The sequence below is a fragment of the Octopus bimaculoides genome, chromosome 2, assembly GCF_046866305.1.
Source record: "Octopus bimaculoides isolate indiv1 chromosome 2, ASM4686630v1, whole genome shotgun sequence".
NCBI lineage: Eukaryota > Metazoa > Mollusca > Cephalopoda > Octopoda > Octopodidae > Octopus > Octopus bimaculoides.
In genome coordinates this window covers 34,497,920-34,514,759 of record NC_142929.1, presented here as the reverse complement: position 1 = coordinate 34,514,759, position 16,840 = coordinate 34,497,920, and the positions used below count along the sequence as shown (strand labels likewise).

The 16,840-nt window shown below is 36.2% G+C and overlaps 2 protein-coding genes and 1 pseudogene across 3 annotated transcripts in view; 1 reads left to right on the top strand and 2 right to left on the bottom strand.

The window, feature by feature from the left end:
- Positions 1–4,446, top strand: part of LOC106868103 (uncharacterized) — a 28,972-nt gene extending 24,526 nt beyond the window's left edge. Inside the window, exons 14-15 of one of the 2 annotated variants that reach the window (XM_014913225.3) lie at positions 238–296; positions 3,403–4,446. In XM_014913225.3, the coding sequence (XP_014768711.1) occupies positions 238–296; positions 3,403–4,149 (806 nt within the window). In that variant the 3' untranslated portion in view covers positions 4,150–4,446. Of the gene's footprint in view, positions 1–153; positions 297–3,402 lie in introns of both variants that reach the window. The other variant, XM_014913224.3, reaches the window with a different exon arrangement.
- Positions 4,447–6,460: 2,014 nt separating this feature from the next.
- LOC106868109 (protein MMS22-like) lies at positions 6,461–14,917 on the bottom strand. Its single transcript, XM_014913231.3, has 3 exons — positions 13,475–14,917; positions 11,454–11,828; positions 6,461–9,197 (listed from the first exon to the last, which is right to left on the bottom strand). Exons 1-3 carry the CDS (start codon positions 14,570–14,572, stop codon positions 6,897–6,899), a joined length of 3,774 nt encoding a protein of 1,257 aa, XP_014768717.2. The 5' UTR covers positions 14,573–14,917; the 3' UTR covers positions 6,461–6,896.
- LOC128247195 (U6atac minor spliceosomal RNA) lies at positions 12,939–13,034 on the bottom strand (annotated as a pseudogene).
- Positions 14,918–16,840: the final 1,923 nt, after the last annotated feature.

The window sequence follows — 16,840 nt, the reverse complement described above, 5'->3', positions numbered from 1 at the left end:
AAAGTTGAAGGCTACTTTCAGAAAATTTTCTATCCAGAAGGATTTTATAATCCAATATTTACCTACTGTTATTTGCCAATAAGCTACTTTCAATAAATCTAATTTTTATTTGTCACTAATTCAGCATTTAACTCTTAATTTTTTAACTCACAGTTCCTTGTATTCGGCTAGCCAAATACAAAGATGTTACTGATGGTACTTATCCAACAGTATTAGCAGAATTTTCATCTGTTGTAGCTGATACTCAGCAGTATATTGTATCCGAGAGGGAAGAAAAGACTGATTCTGAACTAGAGGTAAGGTTTGCAAGTGATACACTTGATTGTTCTATTCTGAAACTTTGAATTTACATCCAACATCATCTCATAATCATCATTTTAACATCCACTTTTCCATGCTTGTATGGGTCAAACAGTCTATTGAGGCAGATGGATGCCCTTCTTGTTACCATCTTGTTTACAAGTAAGGTAATATTTTACCATGGCCAGACATGTCCTTGCAGAATATTGGAAATGAATGTCACCACTTGTATGACAGTGACAATCATTTTACAACTATCGCACAATGTCAAGACAAGGAGACACAAGCATGCATACATGCGCGCGCACACACACATACACACATCTCTTTTAGTTTCCATGTACTAAATCCACTCACAAGGTTTTGGCTGGCCAAGGGCTATAGTAGAACATATTTGCCCACCATGTGGTTGGGAAGCACACTTATTACCAGACAGTCATGCTTGTGCCTCAACAAAACATTAAATATTAATTTTATTGTTCAGTATTATAAATACATAAACAATGGACACAAAGTTAAAGTACTGGACTATTGACCACATGGTTAATAAGTTTAGATCTTTTTGTATACTTTTCTGCTTGTTTCAGTTTACTTGACTGGATAAAATCAGGCCCTACTCCTGCTTCAGCTCAGTAAAGTTTTCAACTGCATCTGGCATGCTAATCTCCTCTCAAAACTTCCCACTCATATACCCCAGCTGTCTCTCATGTAATGGACCAATTTCATTTTGTCAGATCATAGCCAGGGCTGATAGAATTCTATCTGATCTACACAAATGCTTGAATGTACTCAGTATTTGATTCCCTCTCCTTCTCTCTTCCTTTTACACATCAGTTACCTACTTGGTGTCACCTCCAACAACACCCACTCTTACACCTGATATTACTGTGTATCCTTCACTGAATCTGTAAACAGATACCTTATGGGAGTAGGCTGACCAAAATACTCTAATGGAGGGTGACTAAATGTGATTTATTTTTCAACATCGTCCCCCTTGTGGTCCACACACTTCTTCCATCAATGCTGCAGTGCTAGGATCCCATTGGTGAAGACGCTTTCATCTTGTTGGTCAAAAACGTCATCAACAGCAGATACGTCATCATCACTGTGATGCTGGTTTCCAAGCCAAGAGTTTGTTTCATATTGGGAAACGGCTGATAGTCAGATGGAGCCAAATCAAGAGAATAAGGAGTGTGGTCAACCAGATCAAAGCCGCAGTCATGCACAGCAGCCATTGAAACCAAGGACTTGTGTGCTGAAGCATTGTCATAATGAACAAGGCCTCTTTCATCGGTTTTCCTGGACATTTGGTCTTGATAGCCTTTCATAACTACCTCAGCAAATTGACATAGTACTCTCCGTTGATAGAATGGTAGTTCTATCAATGGTAGTTTGAAGGTAGTTTTCACTGGATGGAATGTCACTTAAGCTCAAAGTGATGAAGCCAACACTCATCCTGGGTTAGGGAATGTTTGAGGAAACCAGCTAGATGTGCCTCAAACAATGTCAGATTTCCTCATGATGTGATCAGCTTGGTGCACTTTTCACTAGGTGTCAGAAGACATGGCACCTGCCGAGCAGAAGCAGTCATTATGTCAAGTTCATTGTGCAGAATATTCTCAACTCTTATGGAATATGCTAATGGTATTAGCTATTTGATTTATAGTCAATCGCCTGTCATCCATCACCATGTGGTGAATATGATCAATGTTTTTCTCAGTGGTGACAGTTGCAAGATGCTCAGATTTTGTGTCATCTTCAAGGTTCTCCCTTCCCCGCCTAAATTCAGCTGCCCACTTTTGCACTGTTGATAACATTGAAGCATCATCCCTTAATGTAGCAACCATGCCAGCATGAATGTCCTTGGGGCTAAACCTTTTTTCTGCAGGTATTAGATAACACCACAATGCTAAATTTTGTCCATTTTCAAAAGAAGACGCTACTAATTACTTTTGAAGTCTTTTTTTGAACAGTCAAGATGTCAGTTTGCCTGAATCACTCCTTCATACTCTGCCTATTTTTTCAGCTCACCCTCATAAAAATATCTTCCAATAGAGATTGTGTGCCAATTCTGTTTTCTTCAACAGCAAAAAGAACACAATCACTGCATATGTGAAGAAAACTTCATTCTGAATGCCAAGCCTCACTCAGGGGGTCTCCCTTGGCAAATGCATGTCCTTAACGTAGCAAAGAATGTGCTGCAAAAGATTAACCATTTCAGTCCCAAACCAAAAAAATACTTCATCTCTTAACAACTACTAACCTTCTACAAAACACAGGTGAAATCCTTATTTGGTACTGCTCTTTTCTATGCAGTACAGTACTGTTAAAACACAGATATTCTATACTTCATCTAGACTGGCATGATGTCACATGGGGACACATTCCAGACCTTGATTCACAGATGTTGTCCTCTCTCTCTTTCTTTTATAGCACTACTACAAAGGCCTCCATTTCTTGGATCCAGCTGGTCTCATATGACCTTCACTTTAGCTCTTTCAGCTCATTTGTCTCATCTCCTTTCATTGCCTATTTTATGTCCAATACTCAGTCCCTCTCTCCCACCACATTAAACATTTCCCACCTTGCACATGTCTTTCCTGCAATCAGCAACTTGCAAAAGTCTAAAGAATCACATCAATGGCATCAGTCTGACCAGTTTTTGAAAACCTACTCTGCTCCTTTACTTTTGACCTGACAAATATAAAAAAAATATACACAAAATTCGTCTTTGACATGGTCAAAAGAAAGAATTATTTTATATATTAACACTTGCATGTATGATTGCCTTTATGTCCATAAAATTTCAAAACCCAGGTATCTGCAAGATAGGAAGTAGGAACTATTTGGTAGGCATTTAATATGGCAATGCTTATATTTTACATTCGGATTCATTTGAGAGAAGTGATATTGACACATCAATCATATGAAAGCGAAAAGATTTATCTCCAACAAAAAAAAAAAGATCAAAAGTATGAAGAGGAGAAAGACTGCTTAAAACAAATGCTGTTCTACATGAATTATTAACAGGATAAATTATTTGAAGCAAAACAAAATGTAATTTGAAACTGTATTGACTTTTTTTTATCTTTTTATTTCTAGACTGCTGAATATGTAGTGCTGCATACAAATTTATCATCAGATGAAATTATTCAGAATGTAGAAATCAGTGCCAATCCGCATGATGTGCAGCACTCAATGTTGGAAGCTACAGGATCTGAGGAAACTGCATCATACATAGTTGTCAGCACAGGTTCGCAAGAAAACAATCTCGACATGCTTGATATACAAGCTGTGGAGAGTTTAATTCTCCCTGCTGAAGAGCAGGTTGTTCAGCAGTCAGATATTGAAGTTAGTGTTGTTAATGAGGAGAACGAACAGATTGTTGACACGAATGGTGACTGCAGTGAAGATCATCATGTTAGCAATATTGTAAATAACAACGATAACATTGTAGATAACAATGAGAACATTGTAGATAATATTGAGAACATCGATCAGAGCAATGACATTAATACTGTTGAAGATTTACAAACAGTAACACTAGTTCAACAGGCTATTCCTACTGAGAACAATGAAATCCATGCTATTGCAGTGGCCCCACAAGAGGAAAACACTGTATGTGTTTCAACATCAGACACCATTCACCAGGCTGTTATAACTGTTGGTATGGTAGATTCCTGTGGTCAGGAACAATCTCTAGACATATCTACTGATATGATGGCTACTTGCAGCCACGAACAATCCCTCGACATAGCTGCCGATATGATGGATCCTTGTAACCAGGAACAATCTCTTGACATATCTTCTATCCAAGAAGTAAGTGCCATGGATGTGGATGAAAGCTGACATTAAAAATATTATTGTATGTATTATGTGGCTGTTAATGCAGGAAGATTTGTCTATGATTTACTGCAGAACTGTTATGAGATCTTTGTATTCACTTGTATGAAATAAAAGAATGGGCAAATATATTTTTATCAGGAAAAAAACTAAATATGAAGAGTATATTCTTCCAGTGTCATCAAAAAAATCTTGACAGTATTGAAAATGATACAAAAGGAATGATACTCCAGTAAAAATGGAAAACTTAAATGGTTAATTCATAATATGAAACCAAACAATAAAAGAATCTTTTATAAAATATTTTTGATTTTTCTTGAATTTCTACAAAATTGATCATCATTTTAACAGCCATTTTTCCATGCCTGCATTGACCAGGTTATTAAGGCAGATTTTTTTATGATGGATGCCCTTCTTGTTGCCAACCCTTACTCATTTCTAAGCAAGGTAATATTTTCCTGTAGTTAGATGTTTTCCCTCAATATTGGAAATGAATGTCATTCAGTTACATGACATGTCAAGATGAGAAAAAAACATGGGTGCACATACACACACTGGGCTTCTTTCAGTTTCTATCACTTCTATATCCGGTGGAATTCCTTCTACCCTCACCTTGGAAGTCTTTCTTCCAAGGTATGTGGGCAGAAGCACTACCTCCTCTGTTTTCACCACCACACTCCTCTACTGTTCTAAATTGTACGGCCATTGTGCCATATTTTCTTCCTTTCCTCATGTACATTATTTCTTTCGACTTCTCTCTTGGTGCTTTTTCCGTTTCAGCTTCCACCTGCTCGGCCTTTTTCCCTTTTAGCAAGAACACCTTATAGGTGATCGTTCTTTCCATTCGCTCTATAATTCCTGGGTGGGGGGCGACAGCTTCACTTCCCCTCCCACCTTCTCATATTCCTTCAGGCCGGCCAAGTCCAACTCCCTTCGCTTCATCTCCGTAACCTCAGCAAAACTCCTTGTCCTTTCCAACACTCCGTCCATCTCTATGACTGCCCTTACCAGCTCTTCCTCTGCTGAAGACAACTCAGACCCGCTAAAGTCTGAGTACATTGTCTCTATCCTTGAAGTAGCCAAAAACACAACGTCCGACACAAACGACAAACCAAATGCACTCTGGGTGACGCATGCTCGGAAGCAAGCTTCTTACCACACAGCCATGCCTGTATGTATGTGTCTATGTTTGTCTCCTACCACTGCTTGACAACCAGAGTTGGTTTGTTTACATCCCCAGTTCAACAAAAGAGACCAATAGAATAAGTACCTAACATAAATATAAATACTAGGGTCAATTTGTTCGACTAAGAGTTTCAAGGCAGTGCCCCAGCATGGTTGTATTCCAATGACTGAAACAAGTAAAAGATCAAAAATACTGATTTTGCTTATGAAATGTGAAGTTGTATGATGTAGTGGTTTGGATGTTGGAGTCACATTCATTATATTATAGGTTTGATATTTGAACCAGGCAGTGCATTGTATCCTTGAGCAAGACACTTCATTTTACATTACTTAATTCCACTCAGCTGAAAATGAGTACCAATGACAACTGTAGGCAGATATCCCATTCACAGGAGAGTCGTGTGCTCTGAATCATTTCACACAGAAACCAGGATATGCTCAAATTTATTGAGCCTATAAGCCTGTGGCAGACTTCATTACGAAATGCAAAAAGCTTATTAGAGACTGAAAATTTATACAATATCATCCAAATCAATAAAAATTTGTTTTGGCTCTAATATTTGGGTCTGAGAAATGCAACTCATCATTGTTTTAACATCTATTTTTCCATTTTTGCATTTGCATGGGTCAGACAAGTGTGTGTAGAAGCAGAGTTTTCTACAGCCAGATACCCCTCTTATTACCAACCCTCACTTCTTTCTATGTGAGGTAATATTTTCCCACTCCGCTGAACAACGATCCCAGATATGTTTACATGGAAGGCTGGAAACAAAGAATGCCATCAGTGAGCCGTTATTTACAACCAGCAGAATACATGAAAAGGGAAATTACAAACTCAAACACACCCAGATATATACACACACAATGGGCTTCTTTCTGTTACCATGTACCAAATCCACTCAAAAAGCTTTGGACTGACCTTAAAATTATGTGGTTGGGAAGTCAACTTTTTAATCACACAGCCATCCCTGTGCCTAAACTAAACTTCAAATATAAACCAGCAGTGAAGATAAGCATCAAATGTCTTAAACTGAATGGAACTGGGAAAAATAACTTTTGGGGAAATTAAAATTTCAAAATAAAAGATATATCAGATTATTTTGTTAGTTATGAAAAACAAAGGGACAAGAAGAAAAATCAATATCAGACTTTATTACATTGATTAGTTTGAAAAGCATTCAGAAATAGACACATACATACATATATTAAAGTGTCTCTTCAAGTGTCTTCATACATACATATATTAAAGTGTCTCTTCTTGCAAAGCTATCTCTAATTTATCACTGTCATAACATTAACGTTCAATCATTAAATTATCTCTAGCTTCAGTTATTAGCTTCATATGTACACCAGCATGATTGGGAGGAAACCTCAACATGGTTGCTTGATCTGCCAAAATAGCAGCAACAGTTTATGTTTCTGTCTTAAAAAAGGAAGGACAATAGTGTCTGCAATACACTACCCGAATTCAAAGAAAATTTTCCATAAAATCAAAATGTTACCAGCACAATTTGAATATATATATATAGTCTATGTAGTTTATAAAACTACAAATATAGAAGGTGTTTTTACAAAGACACTGTTTCTTGTGTCTTGTCTGTTTTATTTAAGTACGTTAACCAATGTTGACGGAGATTATTATCTGTGCCTGTACCTCGCTTCAGTTCAAGTTTTTCCAGAAGTGATAACAAAACTGGTCTATTTTCTTGTAAAAGGCCTGGATAAAATAAGAACAACTTATTCCAGAGTTGACTGAGACTAGCAGGAAAATTAGCAAAATAGTCACTCAGAAACTGATTAAGTATTTCTAATAATTCTTTACAAGGTACTTCTGTGGAATACTGATAACATGCTTTCAGGAGAAGGTTTAACACCTGTGTTGTACTTTGTCTAAGTTGGGAAGTTTTTGTAAGTAAATAACATTCCAGAAGTGGTCTAAGCAGTAACAGTGTATCTTTAGCAACATCTTCCGTCGATTCTGTCATATCAATAACTTCTCCAATAAACTGAACACCAATAATTGTAGATTCAGGAAGTTTTAAGCCTTCGGCTTTAATAGTATTTTCCTGTAAAGTTACCCAAATAAAATTTCGAAAGTTTCTCATGTTACATATGCTATTTGTAACCAGTCTATCTGTAAGTAAATGTACCAAAGGATGAGGCTTTATTTGGAATGTGAAATTAGTTTGTTCTCCACCATTATATTTCAATGGAAATCTTGGCAAATATTGCAGAACTATGTCTTTAAGTCTTCGTTGGACATATGGGGCATATCGACTACTGATTTTACTCAAACCCGAAACAAATAAATGAAGTGTATCATGTACAACTGACTTTATCATTGGGTTGAGAGGCTTGGAGGGAATAAATAAAGAATGGGGGAAGAGCAAGCAATCAATGACCTGCTGTAAACAAGGCACATTAAACAACAATGGTGCACAGTACTTTACAAGGTTTCCTATTGTAGTATATATATGCCTTACAACCGACATATTCGAGGGATTATCAAGAAGTGGTTGTATACTAACACTGATATCTTCAAAAAATAACTTAATATCCTCTTTCAATTTCATTTTGTCTTCCCAGCTAACAGTAATTTCATGAGCCTTTGCAAACATTTTGAAAAGTTCTATCAAAATTTCACATTCACTTGCAAGATCTGTCTTATTTACTACAGAACAGACTCTTTTAATGATAGGCAAATCTAACACATATTTGGTTACAACTTCAAGTTGTTTTGAGGGAACAGGTCCTAACAATAAACAACATCTAAGCCAGCTATGTATTAGCTTAATCTGGAGTGAGCCTTTATGAAACTGATCTTCACTAGCTTCCAGATTTTCAGTGACAGATGGTTCTGCCAAAACATGTCCAAGGAAACGACAAGTAACTGACACATTGATAGATATATCACAAACAAATTTGGAGAAGACTGAGAAAAAACTGGGACTCCAGTCAGGGAGTGTAAGTGAAAGACAAAGGAACTGAGCTGCAAGGTCAGCAATTTCCGGCAGTGCATTTGGAGATTTGGCTTCACTCTCAACAAATGGGAAAACATTTACCCACATATTTTGTGCCATCTGTTCATGGTGATCATTTGGTATGAACATATCTCCTTCGATTTCTTGTTGGGTTTTGACCAAAGAAAGCAGCTTTGATAGAACTGCACTAAACAAGACAACCATGCTACATATTTCAAAATTACGGCAAACTGTTAAAATAAGATTGATGTCTTTTGTAATGAGTTTATATTCAGATAAAGTGAATTCAGGACTAGAATCAATGAAGTCTTGTAAACAATCTATATAAACTTTAAGGACATCCCACAGATCTCTTCGCTTGTGCACATCGATGGAATCTGATGCAAATTTACTACTTATGTAATTCAGCAATGGTATTAATCTGTCAATTGCAGCACTACAGTCATTATTCCAGTGCATGAAAATGGACATTCCTGCATAAATTCCCTTTATTATCACACATTGGCGCTTGGTATCGGCTAATCGAAAATCAATCATGTTGTAAAAATCCAACAGAGATCGCAGTAGCTGCTCATCGTGTGTACATAATGTTAAGCTAAGGAATAGCTTGGTGAAATGTGTAAGACCAGGTTCTGTCAATTCTTGCATTCCTCGTTGATGGAACTTTGATAAGAGTCGTCCTTTAAAATTCCGCCAGGCTGAATTGTTCCCATCATTAACAAATTCTTTGAGTTGTTGACATGTCAGGTAAAGAAATAGGTGGAAACTATTTCCTTTAGAAAGAGTAGCTAAATCAAAATCTTTATTATTTAGCTTCAAGCATTCTTCAAATAATTCACGAGCAGTTTTAACTTTGATGACCATGCCAGGTAATCCAGATGTAGTAACCTGTAAGAAGTAAAAATATGATCTTACAAAGACATTGGACAAGTATAGATACAAAACATAAATGTTGATGTGGTCAAATACAAATTCTTAGTCTAAGGTAAAATGGAATTAATCAGATAGATCTGTTAAGAAAGCATCAACTTTATAACTGGTCAAAATCTTTGATGACAAACATTTATAGACAAAGTTTTTTGTTTTTTTTATATAATTACTATTTAGTAAGAAAGGCGGCATCATTGTGCACACATTTTGGTAAGGATCATTGGTTAAAATAAATGTAGTGTAACAATAAATAGTTACATTTATTATACATTTAGTGTGCAACATCAGGTTTTCGCTATTAGAGGGAACAAAGTGCCCATAGTTTCACACAGTGGCAAGATCAATGCAGGGTGCTGGAACAAAAATTTATAGATAAAGAGGAAAATCTATGTAGCTGTTCAAGGGGTTGATAAACACCTGAAACAGTTTTGAGCATTATTACCTTTCATGTATTTTATTAAATCTCTTTAAAATATTTTTATGATTTTAAATGATTTTTAAAAATGGGGAATTCTCTTTCAACCAAGAAATTTTTATTAATTATACTTTCTAATTTATTCTAGAAATTTACATGATGGGCTGATAAGTGATCAACAATTCTATGAAGGGATCAAAGATATAAAAAAACTTGTTGACCCTGGACTGAAGGAACAGAAACCATTATAGTAGGGGAAGTACCATCCTGATGAATGAATCACCAACTAGATGGGACTCGTTTAAAACAGGGTGTGTGGTATAGTTTATTCAGCAGCATTTCTATGTAAGATACATCAGCAGTACTTTAATTTTTATTGTACTGCAGTCTTGTAGAGGGTTATGAAAACTGAAGTAATTTCTGTCTCTGAAGAGGAAGCCTGGTTTTGGGGATATCATATATGTAATGTTGCCATGCGAGAGGTGCAACCCCTGCTCTTGCCAGTTCTTAAGCTGTCTGACTCATGCCAGCATAGAAAACTGATGCTGAATGATAATGATGATGTACATATGTAAGGTTAACACAAGAGATTATCAGAGATTGTGAAAGTAGCATGTGTAGGGACTTCATGAGTTGTTCATAAATACTAAGATAGTATGATATAAACTGATTTATTTCATGATAATACCTATATGCACTGTTGAGAGTCACATGTTCTCACTAAAGGAGGTTTTAGTAGTTCCTGCAGCATGATGTCTAAGTTGAATGTAGCTAGAGTATGAGTAGCAAAAGATTAAGACACTGGGAAGAGTAGTAACATTTGCCAATGTGTGAGAAGTCTGTATGTATATGCAAGTGTTCTCTCTCTTCACAAATCTATGGCTTGTGCCTCTGATAGCAGTCATTGTTATTAGCTGTAGTAAGGCAGCAAGCTAGCAAAATCATTACCAATCCAAATAAAATGCTTTGTGACATTTCTTCCAGCTTTATGTTCTGTGTTCAAATTCCAGTGAGGACGACTTTGCTTTTCATCCTTTCAAGGTCAATAAAATAAGTACCAGCTGAGCACTGAGGTCAATGTAATCTACCAGCCTCCTACCCGCAAAATTTCAAGCTTTGTGCCTTCAACAGAAAGGATTATTATTACTGTTGTTGTTATTATTATTATTAAAGCAGCAAGCTGGCAGAATCGTTAGCGCACTGGATGAAATGCTTAGCAGTATTTCACCCACTGCTACATTCTGAGTTAAATTCCACCAAGGGTGACTTTGCCTTTCGTCCTTTCGGGGTCGATAAATTAAGTACCAGTGAAACACTGGGGGGGGGTCGATGAAATTGACTTATGCCCTCCTCCAAAATTTCAGGCCTTGTGCATGTAGTAGAAAGGATTATCATCATTATCAGTAGTAGTAGTAGTAGTAGTAGTAGTATGAAAAAAAAGCCCAGTAAAATTGAGTACTGGAGCTGATCTAATAGATGTGCTCCTTCCCTCAAAATTGCTAGCCTTGTGCTAAAAATAGAAAGAATAATTAGAAGGTGATGAACTGGCAGAATTATTAGCATACATCTCAAAATGCTTAACAGTATTTCTTCCAGTTTTACTTTCAGAGCTCAAATACTGCCACGGTCGACTTTGCCTTTTTTGCTTTCAGGATCAATAAAATAAGGTAATAAAGTACCAATCAAGTACTGGGGTTGATCTAATTAACTTACCCTTTTCTCTTCAAACTGCTGGCCTTCTGCCCAAATTAGAAAGAATTATTATTATAGTACTGTATATGATAGCTGACATACTTTACCTTAAAGGTGTTGTTTAGCTTACGAAAAAAGTAATTCCAAAGAACATTTATAAATGTCAGATCTGCTTTCCACAGTCGACAAATTTGTATAGAGCATAACATATAACACTGGAGCTCTTCTTCAGAAACTTGACCAGCTAATAAACCTCTTATTTGGCTGACAATTTCCTCATAATTGCTTTCAACATATCTCTGTCCAGTATCAATTTTACCAAAATTGTTGAGTTTATAGAGTGGTGCCAAATGGAAAATCATCCAGATACAGAACCCAGGAATATTTTTCAGCTCGTTTTTAGAGTAAAAGTCGGGAATAGTTCCTGCAGTTTTATCACCAGTTGCAATGTCACTTGAAACCAATTTATGTCCATTTATAACCTAGAAAATATAAAGAAAAATCAATCAAAGTTCTTTACACTTCTCAGATACAATATACATGTAGAGATGGAAAAACAAGGAACATTGTGTGCAATAAATCTATTCATTATTTGTCTTTATATGATATACAAATTACATTCACAATACTGCTATTAAATAAGCTTAATCATTTATTGATCAAGGGGTAAATATGTGGTTAAGAAGTTTATTTTCAAACCACATGGTTTTGGGTCCAAGTCCCATGGCACCTTGAGCAAACATCTATAACTTCAGACTGACCAAAGCTTCATGAGTAGATTTCATAGATGGAAACTGAAAGAAGCCCACTGAGTGTGTGTGTGTGTATATAAATGTAAGTATGTATATGTCTGTATGCTTTGATACTGCATGACAGCTGTAAATGAGAGCCACTATCATACAAGCACTATCAATCATTTTGCCTGATATCGGGAAAAAATTAGCTTACTTGGAAAAAATAAGGGTTGGTAACAAGGACATTCAACTGTAGAAAATTGGCCTCAACGAACTCTGTCCAATCTATTCAAGTATGGAAAAGTGGACATTAAAATAATGACGACTAATGATTTACACAGAGTTCAGAGATATTGCTTCTGTTGTCATATTTAATCTTCATATCAAGGATGTCATTTTCCAGCAGCTATATATGACAGAGCGTTCTCTTGTTATACACCAGTATATTGGAACACTATTCCGATTCAAATTGTATTCGGATTGTGTAGCTTCTTTTTAACTCCAGTACAAGATTTATTGGCATGATGTAGTCAAACATTTAAAAAAAGAAAAACACAAGCAGAACAGAATATTTTATTGTGACTGATTCTCAGACTGGTTTCAAGAATAAGTCCATTATTCACCATACTTTGATATGATTTATAAATTTTCCTATCATCTCTCTCTCTCTCTCTCTCTCTCATTTCCCATTTACCTCAGAAAAATATCTTTAAACATTTATGGCTTTTCATGATCATGATCACAGTCAATCTCATATACTCACACAAGCCTCAAATTTACTAAAAAATGTCAAATATTCTTTCACTGGTGTCAGCGAGTAGATTATTGTCATGGTGAGGCCCCATCCTCAAGATAAGTAAAAAGTAAAACGTAGTATATATATTTGTTAGAAAGAGATGATTTTTTCCATCCTTGTCCAGTACAGTGATAAATGTCTCTCTTTTTTGGCAGTACAAGTAGTATGATATTTCTAAATATTTAAGATGACGTTACATGTTATCCATTGTTCTTTAGGAGGTAGTATCTTTTATAGTACTAACATAAAAGCAGAATCTAAAGCTAGAAATACGATGAATATAAATTATAGAAATGCAGGGATTCATAGGTAATATCGGTTTCAAATTTTGGTACAAGGCCAATAATTTCGGCGGAGGGGGTAAGTCGATTACATCGATCCCAGTGTTCGGCTGGTACTTATTTTATCGACCCCGAAAGCATGAAAGGCAAAGTGAACCTCAACGGAATTTGAACTTAGAACGTAAAGCCGGACGAAATGCTGCTAAGCATTTTGTCCGGCGGGCTAACGATTCTGTCAGTTCGCCACCTTAAATTCATATATTGTTATATATCACATGAAATAGTTGAAATGAAATAAAATTTCTTAAATACATTACCTCATATAATGCGTACCAAAACGATCGTCCACCACGAGATCTTTGCCGATGTTTAAGCACCTGAATTAACATCGTCCACGTCTCTTTGACACAAGTACACGTAAACGGGGATACTTTGGTGTAGTCAGAAAATACAAGATTAGAAAAACGCTGGCAAGCAATTGTCGACAAGTCCCATAAGATAAAACCCACAATTCTTTGAAATACATCTGGTTCGATTTCATCCTTAGGTATCAAATGTGGCCCACAATGTAACATTTCTGATGTGATTTCAAAACTGTGATCAGGACACAAATCAACAATACGGAAGACTATTTCCACAGTGGACCAATATATATCCAGATGCATATGCAAAGTGTGATAAAATCCCGAACCACCTTTGCTTCCATGGCGACAGGTACTGTTTTGGAGAAAGTGCCTTGGTAATTCTGAGATGGGTCCAATGTGTTGCAATGATAACTGAATGTTATGAAATAATTGTTGAAGAAAAACATGGTTATTAGTTTCCTCGGGAATGTTACAATCACTCGCCTGGTCATTTCTCATACTCGACAGAACATATTTCTGTAAATAATAATTGATGTAATCCAAAAAAGTTTTAATTTGCTCTCGTTGACTTAACAGTTCTCTGCTTTGGTGAGAATTGACTTCGCCCATTCTGAGAGTGTCTCTCTCGGCGTTGTTGACAACATGATTGACAGACTGTCTAAACAATAAAAACAAACGTTCAAGGTGGAAATCTAATGCGGTTCTAACAAAATATTTAAAACCAAACAACCAGATCCCGTTAGAACCTATGATGTTACTGTCAACAGCCAGGTTTACCTCTTTCATACAAACGTCATCGTCGTCGTCTAATAATCCAATAGGTTTGTGCTGAGTTGGCAGGTGTGTAGATGTTGAAGCACTGACTTGGGTGTGTTGAAAGAAATCTTTCAGTGTACCTTTGCTAAGATAACTCTCAGGATGAAAATCGTCCAGACAGTTCGGGTTTACTTCGCCATTACAAACAAACATAACAAGCGGACGAATAGGTAATGTGGTGATGGTGGTTATAGAAATGTGATGAGTTTGGAACGAAACATTGCTTTGAGGCATGGCGCCTTTAACAACAAATACAAACTTCCCGCTTTCTTTTAGTACCGGAGAGTTATTTCCCCTCTCGATCTAACTCGAAAATTATTTCGTTACATGCTCTCATCTTAACATTTTCTTCTACTTTCCCTCATTAAATGTATGTGCATGTATCTTTTTTAATGTTTTTACTCATTTCAGTCATTAGATTGCAGCCATGCTGGGGCACCGTCTTGAAGAATTTTTGGCCGAATAAATCGACCCCAGTACTAATGCCTAGTATTTATACTATCGGTTTTTTTTGCCGAACAGCTAAGTTACGGCTACATAAACACATCAATACCCGTTGTCAAACGGTGGCAGGGGACAAGCACAAAGACACACACACACACACATATATATATATATATATATATATATATATATATATATATATATATATATATATATATATATATATATATATACACGACGAGCTTTATTCAGTTTCCGTCTACCAATTCTACTCACAAGGCTTTGGTTGGCCCCAGGCTATAGTACAAGAGACTTGCCAAAGGTGCCTTGCAGTAGGACTGAACCTGTAACCATGTGGTTGAGAAGCAAGCTTCTTATCACACAGTCACGCCTTTAAATATATATTTCATTTCACTTAGCCCACCAACGTTCCAATTAAATGTATTTTCATCACAAATTTCCTTCGCCAATATAAAAAAGAAAATTATCTAATTCCAAACTAACATGTAAATTGCATACTAAGTCTTTTTTTTTTCTGTGTGAATTTATATGATATATGAACAGATTAAGGCACTATTTAAATACAGAGGTCTCGATGCATCAACGTAACGATGTTTTTATAGTTAACACTCGTTAGGGTTAGGATTACCTAGATGCGTCGGGACCTTTGTATTTAAGTAGTATCCAGATTAAATTCAACTACTCTTTTAGGATGAATGTTGCAGCTGAGCTGACATTTTTAAAGAAATTAAAAGCAAGATGCATATTAATTGAGGAGACATTTACTCGAACTAACCCCAGCTTATACCTGCTTAACCCGACAGGAATTGTGCCAAAAGATGTTATATACATGTGTACTTATTTATTTATTTATCAAAACATTTCCAGAAAGTAAGGCTTGCGAACGTTGAAGGAATGGATATCACAGCAAGCTACTTGCACGGAGTTATACACTTTCCTCTTCGTCTGTTCTTGAAAGTTATAACTTGATTCGATCATTCTTCAGAGCCGTATTTCTCTCTTAAGTAAGGGCGATGGCAGGACACCAATAGTAGGGGCTGTGAGGATTTGAAAGATGGTAAACAAATTAAGGCGGTTTTCAACTTTTTTAACTTGTTCAACACCATAACGAAGAAAAAAGAATTATACGGATGCAAATTCTATTTTGATTTTGCATTACTAAACAAGGGGAGATATTTCACCTTTTTATTTGATATTTGTCAGTTTGACAATCACAATGTTGGAATATTTAACTGTAGCTGGACTCTAAATTTTTCGGCATTGTGTTGCTCTTTTTTACAGCTAAATACCCTAAAAATTATAGTCTGTATTTTGAATTCATAGAAACCCTGACAAATTCAAAATCTCCTGAAGAGGAGAAGAGGATGCCATGAAATGGTTCCTATTGCATTTTCCAGGCCTTAAGGCGGTGCTCCAGCATGACTGCAGTCCTACGAATGAAACCATTAAAGGAATAAAGGAATAAATGAGAACTTGAACAAAACACAGAAAGCTAACTATATAAATTGTTCTTGCTACTTACAAAAGTCGCTTGCGTAGAGTATATTTACAATTAGGTGCACAGAGTATTAAAAGCTAAACATCTGCAGTTCAAGAATTGATATATAAACTAATGAACTTCCCACCGGCACTGAATATATCAACAACTTGACCAAATGCAATTCCTAGGAATATATAGGTCTGTACAGCACCCAAAAACTGTTTCTGAAATTTTAATCGCTTGCTTCTTTTCATCCAAATTTCTTCCTTCCATCCATCTTCTATTCCTGGGTGAGTCTTTGGGGTAGAGTCCTCAGGCATTTCTTCTATTATGTCCTATCAGAAGCAACTGTCATTAGACTTTGCAGCTAGATTTTGTGTTTTAACACTGTACGTCTACACGAGATATACGTTGCTTTCCCTGTTGACTTTAACTCTCTAGCATTTAAACCAACCATATCTAGACCAAATACCCGTTTTATGTTCAGATCAGCCTCTCACACGTATCCAACAATGTCATTCTAAAAATATAGTCACTCATTGAAATCTCAAATCATG

Excerpts from the sequence above, each read along its gene's own strand:
- LOC106868109 (XM_014913231.3), bottom strand. The coding sequence starts at position 14,572 with ATGCCTCAAAGCAATGTTTCGTTCCAAACTCATCACATTTCTATAACC. Across the intron at positions 11,829-13,474 it reads TTTGGTACGCATTATATGAG|GTTATAAATGGACATAAATT; the intron begins GTAATGTATTTA and ends TATATTTTCTAG. Across the intron at positions 9,198-11,453 it reads AGCTAAACAACACCTTTAAG|GTTACTACATCTGGATTACC; the intron begins GTAAAGTATGTC and ends TACTTCTTACAG.